Genomic DNA, 17,479 nt, shown 5'->3' with positions numbered 1-17,479 from the left:
CTCATCCAAATACAATGCAGGGTTAATAGCCCTTCATTGTAGGATGATAATGAAGGACAGCCCATAGCGACAGAGGCAGAGGAAGGAACGTCAAAGCACTTTGGCAATTAAATTAAATCTGCTAGTGACTTTTGAATTTTAGGTTTTAGCACAGTAGTAATAGATCTCCTGGAGGTATTCAGGGGAAAAAAAGAGGAACTTTTTGTTCTGGATAGACTTTTGTCTTTTTTCAGCCAGACTAACTATGTAACTATGTATCTAATGGGTGTTGAAAGGAAAGCCATAGTTTCTTTCCTTCTTTATTTAGATATACAGTATATGTAAATGGAATGGGCTGTATGTGAAACATTTTATCAATGAGCATTAATGTTTACAGGCCCTGTTTCTGTGTTTAGTTTGTAAATATCTATGTACATTCGGTGACCAATGTGCAGGAAGTGCTAATCGTATTCCCTGATACACAAAATGGCCCCAAAATAAGATACAGAAAGGAAGAAAAAAATAATGATAAAGTCTCATTAAAATTTACTCTTAGGTAATCATTAGACTAGTAACTCATTCTGCACAATTAAAAAAACCACAATTAAAAAGTTTCCCTTTAAAGTTCACATATTCACTGTACATACAAAAGAGTGATTCCCTAGGTTAAATCACCATGTCTGTTTTTCATAATATAAGATCATGTTTCTGATACAGCACTATAGCATCATAAGGGTCAGTCAAGCAAGCCCAACACTGAAGGATGCAAAATAATTCCACCAATTGAATGTATATAGTAACATACATAAGAACTTACGTACCATTATTAGAGGGTGCTTTTGATTTGTTTAGATTCTTTGGCTTTCTTTTTCTAGTCTGAATGCCATCTTTCTTCATAGCCAGCGGCCGTGGTACCTGAAATAGAAAAAAAAAAACAATTATTATATTTTAAAAGTATGTTTTTAAAAATGGATTGACTGTATTTTTAAATGGTTTAATTTTATGATGCTGCTTTGACAAAATGTTTGATGTCAGGCAGAAATTAGGAATATGTTGTCGATGATAACACGCTTAAGGGGCCTCCTTGAGCAGCAGTCCAAAAGGAAGCAGCTGTTGACGGGCTAGTTTTTTTTTTTTTTTTTTTCTTAAGTCACAGAATTCTCCAGTGGCATGTAAGAACACAGTATTAAAGACCAGCTTCAGCTTTTTTTTTTTTTTTTTCATTTTACTGTTTGTGTGCTTGCTTTAAGATTTCTTTTTATACCCTGTAGAACTATAATGCACAAGGTGTCACTAAATGTTTTAACTCTCCTTATTCTAATAGAACAGGTGGGGGATTTAACATCTGTGTCTCTTTTGGACAGGTTTACCCTCACTTACTGAAGTGAAGTGAGGAAATATTTCCAGTTCCATAAGCTCCAACTCCTCACCAGTACTATACAAAAAATCTATTAAAGTATATATATATATATATATATATATATATATAAAATTTTATTTTGTTAACAGTTGTGTTTATTAAATATGCTCAGCAGTATGAACAAGACAAGGTACCAAAAAATTAATTTTTAGTTGATATTTGTTTTCATATATGAATTTCTAAAATTAAGATTTTAAACGTAAAAAAAAAATCAACAAAAAGATCAGTTAATAAATTGTTATAATTGTATATAAAATGAGTTTTAACAAACCCCATTATAACCTTCCTATAAGAGCACTGGTAGTCAGTAAGAGATATGAAATGTCTTCACCTGCCCACCCTCAACAGCTATGACATACCGAAAAGGAAAGGGGCTCCTAATTTTTGTGTATGCGTGTTACAATCACAGGGCACCTGAGCATCCTACACTTTTTTTTTCAATGGAAAAGGTTGCTGTTGCTCTAACATTGCAATAGCAGTGTTCTGCTGTTCTTTCACTGTCCAATCAGCAGGCTGTGGGTGGATAGACGTTACCCGTTTGTAGCTAAACTGTGTCTTCCATCTGTCTGTGCTGTCTGCAAAGGATGTGTAAATCCCTGGACTGGATAGACAGAAATAAAAATTCTTTGAAAGGTAGAACATCTCCATTATATGAATTTAATCTGAGTGTTTATCTGCTTTTCTGGGGTTCAGCTATAGTATACTAGAGTAGAAAAGAGTACATTATTAGGTAGAACTATAGGGTTGGGCCGAAGTGTGCATCTTAGTTTTGTAATATTTAACAACGGGAAGACAAGGGTGAGGATGGTGGCATAGGGTTTTATTTTGGCCCTTTTTTTTTTAACCTTCTTTTATGAGGTTTGAGTTAGGAACTCTGGAAATCTCACCATGAGGATCCCCAATAAACATATAACACCAGTGCTTAATTCAGCATGTGTTAAAAGCAGCTGGCCATATTGGGAAAATTGGCTCTTTTAATACCAAACAACTAAGCTGGGATGTGGCTGTTACAAGTTAGCCAACATAATACTTACCCCATGTAGTTTCATGTATAGGCCACAGGCATTGCATACTGGCTCTCCCTCTGTATTTCTGCGCCATAATGTTGTTGTGGTAGTATGACAGTTGGCACAAGCCAAGCCAATTCTTCTAGAAGATGGCTAGATAAAATGAAAGGAAATAGATCTGATTATTCCTGCAGGACAAATTAAAAAAATTTAATAAAACAAGTGTTTTCTCTGTGCACACTTAATATCTTACAAGAACTAAAGGAGACCAACACAGACGAAGAAACGATATTGTACATGTGAATAGTAATTAGCGATCCGTGAATCTGCCCAGGTTTGATTTGTGAACCTGAACTTAGTAGGTAATCTCATTGAAGTCTTTTATTACATTTGGCCAATTTTAGGGCTAGTAGGCAAACTACTGTCCAAAAAAAGGCACAGGAACTGGACACTGGCATAGAGAATATGTACCAATGCAAAAAACAAAAACCCTCTGAAAATATCATACAGCAAAACAGGGGCGGACTGACAACTCATGAGGCCCCCGGGCAATAGGGGATCATGGGGCCCCTGTGTCCTTGCCCACACTCAAAACACACCCAAAAAAAGCCTATAAAAGGTACCAGGGGCATTGCATGGGGCCCCCTACTGACCCCGGGCCCTCGGGCAGTGCCCAAGTGCTCAAATGGTCAGTCTGCCCCTGCAGCAAAAAGGGTTTTCACACAGAAAATACACAAACCCAAAACCCAGTAAAAGCCACGCTTGGACTGCTTTAAAAGTTAAAAGTGGTGTGTTTGAATGGTATTTTATGAATAGTCCAAATTGTGTTCTGTCAACACACTGGCAGTGCATATTTGGCTGTGATTTTTGTTTTTCTTTACAATTAGCTTGGATTTCATAGAGCAGCAACACTCCAATCTGATTCAATTCAGTTTGGAAAACAATTTTTTACAGGTAGTTTTAGGGGTGACACATGTTTTTTTACAATAAATAGTAATAGACTTGCTTTGACAGACAGATAGAAATTGGCCAGTAATTTGCTGAGGGCTAGCACTGTTCTTGCTGATGCAAAACTGTCCAGCTGGTGTACGCACCCCCCCCCCCCCTCTCACTCCTTCCCCACTCTCTATAGTGAGTGGATAGCCTCATCCAAAAGCACCCCTTTTTGGTCCTTTTCAGTATGCTGGCAATAGTTCAAATGCCATGCAGTACATTATGGTTTAAAAAATTCTCCCAATATGCGTACAAAAATCACCAGGACTGTGAATCTTGATCCCACAAGCTTTCTGAATCTGAATCCCATCCCTAATGGAAATAGTATGAACTGCAGTTGACAGCTAATCCAAAGTCATTCTTTATGTTTATCTGTTTCCAGTAAAAAGAAGATACGGTAAATGTTCTTCCTGAAATAAAGCGAATCAGCTCAACCACTTCTTTGATATGTAATCAGCTAGTAAGGACATTTACAATATTGGTTGATTTTATGGGTATATGTTCTACAGCAATCATTTTTTTTGTTGTTAACTGGTTAAACATTTTTTTCAAGTGTCCCTTGAATGTACTTGGTCTATGGAACAAAAACCTTTCGCTGGGTTTGTATAACAATTCCCAATAATAATGAATCACTTTTAATCTTGCGATTAAATAGCCTGTCATATGCTTGTGCAATTCAGAGTGAGAAAATGATTAAAACATGTATAAGCAAAGGATAGTTCCAGAGAAAACTTTCAGTAGATCCATATATACAGTCATGGCCGAAATTGTTGGCACCCTTGATATTTCTCCAGGAAATCATGTATTTCTCACGAAACGTATTGCATTAACACATGTTTTGCTATACACATGTTTATTCCCTTTGTGTGTATTGGGACAAAACAAAAAAAGGGAGGAAAGAAAGCAAATTCGACATAATGTCACACAAACCTCCAAAAATGGGCTGGACAAAAGTATTGGCACCCTTTCACAACTGCGGATAAATAAGAATGTTACAAGCATGTGATGCTCCTGTAAACTCACCTGGGGCAAGTAACAGGTGTGGGCAATATAGAAATCACACCTGAAAGCAGATAAAAAGGAGAGACGTTCACTTAACCTTTGCATTGTGTGTCTGTCTGTGCCACACTAAGCATGGACAACAGAAAGAGGAGACGAGAACTGTCTGAGGACCTGAGAACCAAAATTGTGGCAAAATATCAACAATCTCAAGGTTACAAGTCCATCTCCAGAGAACTAGATTTGCCTTTGTCCACAGTGCGCAACATTATCAAGAAGTTTGCAACCCATGGCACTGTAGCTAATCTCCCTGGTCGTGGACGGATGAGGAAAATTGATGAAAGATTGCAACGCAGAATAGTCCGGATGGTGGATAAGCAGCCCCAAACATGTTCCAAAGACATTCAAGCTGTCCTGCAGGCTCAGGGAGCATCAGTGTCAGCGCGAACTATCCGTCGACATTTAAATGAAATGAAACGCTATGGCAGGAGACCCAGGAGGACCCCACTGCTGACACAGAGACATAAAAAAGCAAGACTACAGTTTGCCAAAATGTACTTGAGTAAGCCAAAAGCCTTCTGGGAAAACGTCTTGTGGACAGATGAGACCAAGATAGAGCTTTTCGGTAAAGCACATCATTCTACTGTTTACCGAAAACGGAATGAGGCCTACAAAGAACAAAACACAGTACCTACGGTAAAATATGGTGGAGGTTCAATGATGTTTTGGGGTTGTTTTGCTGCCTCTGGCACTGGGTGCCTTAACTGTGTGCAAGGCATCATGAAATCTGAGGATTACCAAAGGATTTTGGGTCGCACTGTAGGGCCCAGTGTCAGAAAGCTGGGTTTGCGTCCAAGATCCTGGGTCTTCCAGCAGGACAATGACCCCAAACATACGTCAAAAAGCACTCAGAAATGGATGGCAAAGAAGCGCTGGAGAGTTCTGAAGTGGCCAGCAATGAGCCCAGATCTAAATCCCATTGAACACCTGTGGAGAGATCTTAAAATTGCTGTTGGGAAAAGGTGTCCTTCCAATAAGAGAGACCTGGAGCTGTTTGCAAAGGAAGAGTGGTCCAAAATTCCGGGTGAGAGGTGTCAGAAGCTTATTGATGGTTATAGGAAGCGACTGATTTCAGTTATGTTTTCCAAAGGGTGTGCAACCAAATATTAAGTTAAGGGTGCCAATACTTTTGTCCAGCCCATTTTTGGGGTTTTGTGTGACATTATGTCATATTTGCTTTTCTGCCTCTGTTTTATATTTGTTCCAATACATACAAAGGGAATAAACATGTGTATAGCAAAACATGTGTTAATGCAATACCTTTTTTGTGTGAAATACTTGATTTTCAGGAAAAATATCAAGGGTGCCAACAATTTCGGCCATGACTGTAATGAGCTGAAATTGGCTTTTTTTTAAATGTCAGGAATGGAAGAATATGCCTACAATTCCTTGTGCATATATTTCTGCATCTATTAAGTGCTAAGACATGCAGTAACATTTTCCTATACATATATTAGGTCATGCTCAGTTTTAAGGTTTGTAACAGGTTTCTTTTAAAAGAGCATAAACTGAATATTCTGTAGTATTTTATAGCAAATAAAATGTTTTCAAGGGCTTGTCTAAATGGGCATTTGAAAGGCTGCTGCACTTGCCTGTTTCACACTGTGTGCACTGAAAATCATTCAGTAGGATGTGTTCTTAATTAAATGCTTTGCAGTGCACTCAGTAAAACAGACAAAACATTTTCTATAGAACATCAGATTCCCCTTTACTAGTACAACTGAAGGACACTGGCTGCACTAAGCATGATAGCAAATGTGAACACAATGTAAAATATGCCAACATCTGCACAGATACATGAACTTTGACATATATTTTAGCCATTGATAGAAGATGGTGAAGGTTATTTACTAAAACTGAGGAGTGCAAAATATGGTGCAATTCTGCACAGAAATCAATCAGCTTACAGGTTTTATTGTCAAAGCTTAATTGAGTTGAAGGTGAAGTTAGAAGTTGATTGGCTACCATGCACAGCTGCACCAGATTCTGAGTGTTCCAATTTTAGTAAATCTCCCCCAGTATGTTTTTACCTTTTACCCTACTAAGTGTAACTAATGTCAAGCCTTTGATGCTGCTCAGGTCTCCTTCTGAGCCCAAATCAACTATGTAAAATGCCATCTCTGGCTTTTCACTATTGCAGTCTCCTCTCTGATTTGGTTATAAAACATTTACATTTACCCTAATTGGATACTTTACAAATGCAGGTTTTCTGGGAAAATGAAATTACCCTGGCAATGTCTATTTATATATGGTACACACATTCTGAGAGCTATGTACAATCTTGTTATACAATCATTTCAGCTCAAGATGCTGTTCTTTTGTTTTTAACGGCATAATATATATTATGGTCAAATAACAATACATTTAGGTAGTTGTTCATTAAAGGTTTCCCAGCCCAATGAACCTGATAAATATAGCCTATTACATAAAAATAAATGCCTGTTTCTGTAAATGATTTTCTCTTATAGGGCATTTCAATCCAGAACACATGCTGCCCAGGACTGTCATTACAGAATTATTTTTTTTCTTTTGTATAGAGGATAAATATAATTAAAAATATGGTATTTTGATAAATACATACAGTAAATACATATAAAGATTGATGTTGTTTACTGAATTTCTGAGTTCACTTTCTTAGCTTTCACCACATTTACATGCAGAACAAGCTGTCCAGTAAAAGTGACAGTGCTTATGGTTGGGACAAAGAATAACATTGCTACAGGTGCTTACAGCCATTCTTAATTCACATTGTTTTAGATTGGATTCCCACCTGTATGTGTTTTATTAACAAATGTACATTTCCATAATTTGTCATTGCCATTAATTGTCCCTGCAACACATGCTGATGCATCAAACAATGGACAACACCCATCAATGCATTATACTGATGTAAACTAGAACCATTTAAAACAATGGTAACTTGTGCATGTGTTCACAGTTGTTAGAATGCATAGGTGTGAACAGATCCTCAGGGTTAATCATGACCCTCATCTGTTAAAATGCAGTTGTCTTATGGTTTTTATTAACTAGTGTACATTACCATGCTTTGCCATTGCTATAAATCGGCCCTATAACACATGCTGATGCATCCAACAGTGGAAAACACACATTAACAAAATTGACACAGATGAGAACTAGATCCATATAAAATGATGGTTATCCTGCATGCATGCATTCACATGTGTTAAAATGCATAAATTATTATTATTATTATTATTCAGTATTTATAAAGCGCCAATAGTTCGCTCAGCGCTGTACATTACAAAGGGGGACAGAACATGTGACAGAACAATACCAATACAATGCAAAACATGAGGGGATCGAGGGCCCTGCTCTTTCAAGCTTACAATCTAGGATGAATAGACCCTCCAGACTAATCATACCCTGGCACACTGAAACATGTGTCATGGTTCCTCATAATAAAGATGGTGTTTGTTCTCATCAAAACACTGCAGTGTGGTATTATGAAAAGTATGATATGTCCATTTGTTCTGCATTTTAATGTGTTGGGAAGTCTAAAAGAAGTAAATTGCATTTCATCAAATGCATAACATTGTTTGGATGTGTTGGCAACAATTATCTCCAAGTCTTGGTCATTGGCTGTTAACCCTTTTCCTTCCAAATTCCAACATCAAAAAATTGAAAACTCACATCAAAGCACAAAGGAAATGCATGTCGAGGTATGACAATACACCTGCATAATGCTACAAAAATGCACCTTATAAGCACATGCATAGATCTAAATGGGCACTCAATCTTCTTAAAAGAGGAGTATGGAAATTATAAAAAACACCTACATACTCACTAAAAATACATACATACTCACCTAGGTGGAGTCTGCATCTGTCCCTTGCTGCCTCTAAGGTTGAGTGCCAAGCGATCAAAGACCACTGATCACTCAGTTCTCGGTCATCAGTGAACAGACAGCCAGTGACTGTCAATTAACACCTCCTTGCTCTGCCCCTCCAGTGCTCACTGGAGCACTGGGCTGTTGAGGGGGTGAAGCAGCTGGCTCATGATGAAGCAGCTACTGACCAGGAATCTGGATGGATCCTGACTTTAAAGTCGAGAACTCTCCAGAGGCTGGTCTGGCTCAAGTGTTGTCACCCGTCAGCAGGCTTTAGCCTGCTGTCGGCTGAATACTAGTCACAGGAGAGTAGAAAGAAGTGCACTCCTTGGACCCATAGGAGAAGTAGGGCCAAAAGAACTTTGGCCCTACTTCTCCTTTAAATATAAACTATTGTTGTAACTATCATTGTAGCTTTAGAGCTTATCTAAACCTTTATTACTGTCAACTTCTGTTGGCCAGCTTGGCATGCATGTAAATATGGAGATTATAAAGGTACGAGTTCATTAAAAAAAATCTGAATATTATATTATATATTTTCATGTAGCAACTGCACACAGTTATTGCATATTTTTATCATAGTTCTTTTTTACATAAGTTAACTTTTACTGGGAACCTGTCACCAAGACAAAAGAGCTTGGACATGCAGCAGTTAAATAATACATGTGACTGTCTTGCCTGCTAATGCTATGGAATAATAATGCTACTATACAAAGTTCACTGTAGATAAACTGGAAAGAACGTTATCAAAGCTAAATGTTCAAGAGTGAACTATACTCCTCTTTTTTACTCCTGCACTGCAACATAATACCAAGAAGTATGTTTGCATTTCATGCATGTAGTGTGTTAGCTTGTTTTGCGCCTTTTTACTTTCATGCAATTGATTGACCTATTTTTTCACTTGTGTCTCAAAATCAAAGCTCCTTCTTTAGACCTATGAGACACATCTACTATACAATTTGTTTAGGATTTTGGTCATGTCAAAACATCTAATTATTTAGAAATAATAACTGTGAATGTTAGAAATTAAAGTGATGTCAGCATGGCTTTCATTAACATGGGAAAATCATTAGAAACTATTTACTTATAGCATTTCCCAGATTTAATGGGTTAGGTTACTAAAGGACTAGAGGCTGTTCACTTAGAAAAGCATGTTCACTTTGAAAGACAGCAAATGATAGTAAAAAAGGCAAACCTGCATTGTTGGAAAAAAATATTGCTACCCTTAGGATTTGCCCCTAGCATTTAGGGAGATTTCCCCTCACTCCCTATTCTGTCTTTCTTCCATTACTTGGGCAGGAAGAGAGGAGAAATCACACAAAGAAGGACACAGACACCAAGGGGGGATTTACTAAAACTGGAGCGTGCAAAGGTGTCCGTTTATGACACAGAGAATAGGTGCGATTCAGAGGATCACAGCTACTCTCTGGTCATTCACAGTTGATGACACTGAGGAGATCAGTGGAGAACATGTTCAGCCCTTCACTGGAGATCTGTGTTCTTCCTCCAGATTCTCCAGCCCGGAGCTGGAAAATCGCAGGAACCACAAACTAAGCAGTGATAATTTACCTCTGCTTAGTAAACTGATCTTTTACTGTAATCTCGCAAGATTATAGTAAAATCAGCCGTTTTCCAGAGTTTGTAGACCGTTTTCCCTTCGTTCGGAGAACTGATCTACACTGCTTCATAAAAGGCATTCACAGGAGAACTGTGATCTCTGAGAAATCTGGAGAACTGAGCAGCAATCATTTACCACTGGTTCATAAATGGACACCAAAATCTGGTGAAGCTTTGCATAGAAACCAATCAGGTTCTGGGTTTAATTGTCTAAAATAATTGAACAAGCTGAAGATAGAAGCTGATTGGCTACCATACAAAGCTGCAGAAGATTCTGAGTGCTCCAATTTTAGTAAATCTCCCCCTAGTTGTCAAAAGATTCCAATCTTTCATGTTCTGAAGCTAAATGTATGTACTAAACAAAAGGTTTTTTTTTAATTCCAGCTAGTGTAATAAAATGGATTGGTACTAACATTTTCAATCTTATGGCTGCCATTTTATGACCAGGAACATGTCCATGGCATGATGAATATTTAATTCCTGAAACACTTGCATAACTTCTATAGCAAAATGTGCAATTTGTCTCAAATCTTGAACTCTATAGAAGAACCACATAAAACCGGGAGCTCTTGATACAACTCTGTCACTAGACACCAAAACCAATTAACCAAAATTAATTCATTATTACAATGTCATTCATTACACTGTAACATTAACCCAGATTCTAGCAGACTACGCAAAAGCATGTTATATTATCCAAATAGTAAACAATCCAAATGATGTTTTCTTGGTAAAATGATAATAAATTCCCCTTTAAATGGTTGCAAAGCTATCCCGAGAAATGAATGATGGCAATCATTGCATGTGCTTACCACAAACAATCAGATTTGCTTCAGATTTAATTTTTTACTTCAATAATATATACCAACAACTTTGTAGTATGATGCTCTCCCTAACGAGAGCAATTAGAACAAATTGGTAAAGCTGGCCTTCATACAGTGGGGTTGATTTATTAACCGCTTACCCGCCGCCGCATAGCAGTTCTACTGTTACACGGTGGCATGGGTGCACAAAATCACGTATATATACGTGATTTTGCATTTCCGGGTAGGGGGCATGGGTGCCCTACCTGCACCACCATTCACGGCCATGTACATCAATCACCGGGTCCCGGCCAGTGATTACTGACAATCACCGACGGGGAGGAAGACTTCCTCCCTGTCAGCTCAGGCACATTGCTTGGGATGGCTGTGCACAGTACAGCCATCCTGATCAGTGTGCTTACAGTGAAGAACACCCCCCCATCCTCCTAGTAAAACACTCCCTACACACAGTTAACCCATTGATCGCCCCTCACATTAACCCCTTCCTGCCCAGTGTCATTAGTACAGTGTCAGTGCTGTTTTTTTAGCACTGATCACTGTATTGGTGTCACTGGGGATGTCAGTGACAAGTTAGTTCCCCCCTCAGTGTCAGAATGCCCGCCGCAGTCCTGCTAAAAGTTGCTGATCGCCGCCATTACTAGTAGGAGAAAAAAAAATCCCAATATATATACCGCCATTTTTAAACGGTATAACTTTCATGTAAACCAATTAATTTACACGTATTGGGATTTTTTTTTAGCAAAGACATGTAGCAGAATACATTTTGACCTAAATTTATGACGAAATTTGATTTTTTAAAATTGTTTTTACTGGACATGTTTAATAGCAAAAAGTCCAAAATATTGTTTTTTTTCTCATAATTGTCAGTCTTTTTTTCCTTATAGCACAAAAAATAAAAAATGCACAGGTGAACAAATAACACCGAAAGAAAGCTCAATTCGTGGAAAAAAAAAAGGACGTAAATTTCATCTAGGTTGCATGACCGCGCAATTGTCAGTTAAAGTAATGCAGTGCCGTAACGCAAACAATGACCTGGTCAGGAAGGGGGGTAAATCCTCTGGAGGGCAAGCAAGCTTGTTTTTTTTTTTTAATTAAAATAACAAACATGTTCTATCCCCTAGATTGTAAGCTCTAACGGGCATAGCAAAATTCATAAAAAACACACCAGAATGGAGTGTGGTGTGAATTGTAAACAAAAATGCATGGGGAACACATCAGGAGTGTGTTTTTGTGGTGTGAACTGGCCCTAATGCATTCTATTGTCAGAAATGTAATTTATTCTGGCCATTAGAATATAGTAGCCTCCCTGGCGGTATTCCTGAGTGTAGCTCAGGGTAAAGTTTCAGTACCACAAGCCGTAACCCCGAGCTACACTCGGGCTTACCATGCGGCACTGCTCCGGGATCTGTTCTTCTCTTACCTTGTTCTGCGCTCCCGCGATGTCCCTCCTGCAGTGTCCCCAGCAATGTCCTCCGGCGGATGCCAGCATCTGTCTTCTGGGTTCCGTTCCCTGCGACGTCAGGACGTACGGGGGATAGAACGGCGGGAAATTTGAAAATGACAAAAAGTGACATTCACTAAATTCACTAAAATCACATTGTAAAACATTACTGTATCAAACCATTTCACATACATTTTGTCCCTAGTGCTTTGTCCTGTGCCCTGCCTGCATTTTTACTGTTCTTTCCACCTGGAAACTGAGAAATGTCCATGGCGTCCAAAAAGGGTCCCTTTAGGTCAAAATCGGTTTTAGACCAGCTAGAGAACAGCGATAGTAAATTAGAACTACTTGTAGAATTGAGTGATAATGATTTGTGGGGAAATTCGTCATCAGACACTGAAAACTATTTTGCGACTTTGCTCAGTGATGTGCGAACTTGGTGCTATATTTCAAATTTCAGTGTTTTTGGTTTGATTATATTATTGAATAAAATGTATTATTATTATATTATTTTTTTATGATTATTTAATAAATTATAATTTATGTTTTCGTGTTTCAAATTTTAACATGCCCGGGATGTTTACTAGACTCTTGTTCGGACATATTTCAGTGATTTATTCCTAAAAATTACAGGCCTAAAATAAAAAAAATACATATTTCCATGCATAAAAATGTACCGCTTTGAGCACAGAAATATGGACATAATCAGACCGCTAGGGAGGTTAATGCACAAATGCACATAAACGCGCCTAGCATTAACGCATGTTTATGCCTGCTTGCACATTTTTTCAACCCAAATGCTCCTCTTCAGAATGCACACATGATTTTTTTTCCCCTGCCTCTAAACTCCTGTAAATGCCTATAGTGAGCATGAGCACATAGGTTAGCATAGAGGAGTGTTTATCGGCAGAAGAAAAATGCCTTTACACCAGTTGTTTTTGAGCTCAAGTGTGCATGAGGTCAAAGTGAATAAGGTGAAGCCAAGTAAAATTCACTTTGCAAAGACCAGGCTCAGCTTCACCTCATTCAGTAAACCAAGTGATAAAAATGACCATGCTACTGATATAGTAAAGTAACCCCTATCTATGTGTTGATACATTTTGTTGGAAAACATGTGACCAGCATAACTTTGTAACTATGTATCTTGTAGCAATGCAAAGATATATACAGATACAACAAAATACCACAGAGCTTCTGCTGAACCCACATTCACACCAGAGCATTTTGCAGCCTGAAGTTCAAAGCCTCCAAACTCAGAACAAGCCAAAACTCATGATTTTAGACTGCACCTCTTCACATTTAAGTATTCAGGTGCCTGTAGCTCAACATGTGAAGCTCCAAAATGTACATACTACTTTTGAAGCCGAATGGGACATTTTTGGCCCATTGACTTCAATGTAAATGCATGGGAAAAAACATACAACAATGTGTTTTATGCATTTTTTTTTCATGATAATATAAGTGGCCAAAAAATATGCTTGCAGTTTGATTTTACAAAAGGGCCGAGGACATCTTTCCCAGAATTTCTCACAGGTAGAACAGCTTATTCAAATGAATGGCCTTGCCCTGCATGCATCACACAACCAAGCCTAAAACACATCTAAAAATATTGAAACCATTTCATGTGCTAAGGCTGGCCATGCATTATACAATTTTCTTGAAAAATTTGCTTTAGATTTACCAAAAACCATATAATATGAGGTCAAACCTAAACAACACTTTCAATTGTATCCAATTAGACAGGCCCTTGCACTACATAGCTGAAGGTAAATATAACGGAAATTGGGCAGAAAATTGCATAGTGTATGGCCAGCCACTATACAATTTTCTTACAGTTTTCTGACCAATTCTGCCCAATTTTCTTTAGATTTACCTTCCACTATGTAGTGCATGGGCCTGCCTAATTAGATACAATTGAAAGTGTTGTTTAGGTTTGACCTCATATTTTGTGGTTTTTGGTAAATCTAAAGCAAAAATCTCAGGAAAATTGTATAATGTATGGCCAGTCAAAGGAAGCCTGCTAAGAAACATCAGAAGGATAATGATTGCATAAACCAATGCTGTGCAGCAACCAATCACATTCAAGTAATAATCTAAGGCTGGCCACACTATACAATTTTATTAACATTTTCTGTCCAATTTCCTTTAGATTTACCTTCCACTATGTAGTGCAAGGGCCTGCCTAATTGGATACAATTGAAAGTGCTGTTTCGGTTTGACCTCATATTATATGTTTTTTGGTAAATCTAAAGCAAAATTCTGAAGAAAATTGTATAATGTATGGCCAGCCTAACTAAGGCTGGCCATGCGCTATACAATTTTCTTATAATTTTCTGTCCAATTTCCGCCCAATTTCCTTTAGATTTACCTTATACTATGTAGTGCAAGGGCCAGCCTAACTGGATACAATAGAAAATGTTGTTTAAGTTTGACCTCATATTATAGGGTTTTTGGTAAATCTAAAGCAAAATTCTCAAGAAAATGGTATAATTGTCTTCATACACAATGAACATTTTTACAGCGGCTGTTTTTGGCTTTTGGCATTTTTTTCTACAGCCAGTAAAACCCCCAGCATGTTATCTTATGTGTCCATGCACACATAGGATTTAATCAGCGTTTTTTGGCTGGCAAAACCCCCCAGAACTAGTGGGTTTCTAGAGGAGTTTTTTTAGCTGTCAAAATGCTCTAACGCAGGTAAACACATCAAAATGTGACAAACCGGAGGGTTTTTTTTAGCCAAAATGGGTCTTTGTGTAAAAACCGCTAAAAACCTCAAATGCAGCTAAACGCTAAAAAATGTGGAAAAACTTGCGTTTTTAATGTGACTGTATACAGCTAACGTTACTGGCATTTTTAAAACTCCAAGTGTGCATGAGGACTAAAGATGAATTCTGATTAGTTAACACAAATGCATTTCCTATCTGGCTTGTTAAATGAATTCATTGGTACCTTATTATTTTATTAAAGAATGACACGGAATCATAGATTCCATGTGCTTGGGACAGAAGGGAGCACACATTCTATATAGCTGAACTAATTTTCAGGTATTCTGTGACAACTAACTGGTCCAAATGATTGATGTATTAAAGGGGTAAAATAGAGAGTAAACTAAAGTAAATTGTGTTCACTATGAGCATCCAATCATATGTGATTAAAAAAAGCAGTTTTGCTAGCATATGATTGGTTGATCTCAGTGAACACAGCTTCACCTTGTTTATTAACATTCACTATGCAAAGTGAACAGTCTTTACTGCTTTAGTAAATCAACCCCAAGCCACCTAACAGTTTGTAATTATGAAAAGCTTGGGTGAACTTTAATATCTAGTCCAATCACCTGGATCTGACTTATAGATGGAACATTCCCACTGGTGGCATATTCCAGCCTAATAACAAAGAGCTACTGTATATACAGAACAGGGACTAGCAAGGTGAAATAGAGCTAATTGAAATCTAGAGATGTGCTATATTGCAGATGTGCAGTCATAAACTATACAATCTGAGTGTACAATCTCTGTTCAATCCCCCTAAAGCCCCGTACACACAATATTGGACAAATGATCATCCGTTTTTGGGGTTTTTTTTTGCATGCTAGTCTCATATTGAAAATGAAGAGAATACTAAAGTTACGAAAATTTTTGTACGACAGAATAAAAATTTGGAAATTAAGTAATGCATTTGTATTGTATTTTCAGATGAAAACTGTATTCTTCAAACAAAAATTGTACAATCTGGTATCATACAAGAAACATTTCTGTGCTTGTCCCTTCGATCTGTTTTAGACGAAAGCTGTGTACTAACAATCAGATTATTGTACGAACGCTTTGAAAGCGGTATTTTTCATATAGTTTTCTGACCGTCTGTACTAGGCTTTAGATTTACCAAAAATATGTAATAGGAGGACACACCTAAACAACCTTTTCAATTTGTATCAAATCAGGCAGGCCCTTGCACTAGAGCTGATAGTAGATCTAAAGAAGATTGTACAATCAAATTGTATATGTTAAGGTTACGTGACACAGCCGTAAGAATTTTACTCATTTCCAGCACAATTGTTCCTGATCAGTAAATGCTCGAGTGTTTAAATGTATAAATATGCGTAGGTGTTTCAATGCCCTCCGTTTTCAATCCCAGAATGCACTTTTTGCATCTATGTTTATGCATATACATATGTTTACATGCATAAGCGAATAAATTGCATGCCCTCCAATGCAGACATTTTGATTTCTTGTTACAAATCTAAACTCAGCACAAGTTTAAGCATCTGTTTGCATGTCCCTGGTGAAAACAATACACCTGTATTCAGATCCATCAATAAAAAATACTCTGAAATGTGTTCTTATGGCTGGGCACATGTATCTTAAGCTGGTCATACATTATACAATTTCCTTGTTCAATTTCCATTAGATTTACCTTCAACTATGTAGTGCAAGGGCCTGTCTGATTGCATACAAATTGAAAGTGTTTAGTTTTGACCCAGGGGTGGACTTGACCATTTGGAAACTCGGGACTGCCCGAGGGCCCGGGGTCAGTAGGGGGCCCCATGAGATGCCCCTGGTACCTTTTTAATATGCTTTTTTGAGTTTATACAAGGACACAGGGGCCCCATGATCCCCTATTGCTCGGGGGCCCCATGGGTTGTCAGTCCACCCATTTTGACCTCATATTATATGATTTTGGAAAATCTAAAGGAAAATTGTACAATGTATGGCCAGCCTTAGGCATTTGCAAGCGTCTTTTTAATTATGGCTCTGTATGCAATTGCTTTATTTTCAACAGGACATTCACACAGGTGTGTAAACATGCATTGCATTCAGATCCTTAAGCCGGGGTTCACATTGATGCGGGTCAGAATTTGCAGCGTTTTCAGTGTGAATTCCGCACCGCATCAGAATCGCACCCCATTCATGCGAACTGCTGCGGGTGTGTATGTAAAGTTAACAACACCCCAAAAGTGGTCCGCAAAATGTGGTGCGATGTGCAGAATCGGATTGCATAGGTGTGAATACCTATGCGATCTGATTTTGGTTTGGACCCAAAAAGGGTCCTTCATGTTTTTGATACGGGTGCGGTGCGATTAGAGCCTTACAAAATGTATGGTTTCAATCGCACCGCACACAAATTGCATGTGATTTGCACAGGAATGAGGTGCAGTTCCTGTGTGAATCACATGCGATATACGCACTGCACATACGTGAACCCGGGCTGAGACTTCATTTGGACATGAGGTTGGGGGCAGCAAAAATTTGTAGTTTTTTTCAGCCTGACAAACACCCCCCCCTCTCCCCCTCAAGC

General features: G+C 38.1%; 1 protein-coding gene across 1 annotated transcript in view; it reads right to left on the bottom strand.

Moving 5' to 3' along the window:
- Positions 1–17,479, bottom strand: part of GATA6 (GATA binding protein 6) — a 40,143-nt gene that overhangs the window by 10,743 nt on the left and 11,921 nt on the right. Inside the window, exons 4-5 of the mRNA XM_089678388.1 lie at positions 2,434–2,559; positions 801–894 (exon numbers count right to left, since the gene is read on the bottom strand). Coding sequence (XP_089534514.1) covers positions 801–894; positions 2,434–2,559 — 220 coding nt within the window. The remainder of the gene's footprint in view (positions 1–800; positions 895–2,433; positions 2,560–17,479) is intronic.

The sequence above is a fragment of the Staurois parvus genome, unplaced genomic scaffold (assembly GCF_062004578.1).
Source record: "Staurois parvus isolate SC_StPar_1 unplaced genomic scaffold, SC_StPar_1.0 ptg000015l, whole genome shotgun sequence".
In the NCBI taxonomy this organism is placed as follows: domain Eukaryota; kingdom Metazoa; phylum Chordata; class Amphibia; order Anura; family Ranidae; genus Staurois; species Staurois parvus.
Note: the sequence above shows the minus strand (reverse complement) of the source record. Positions and strands in the feature narration are given on the sequence as shown.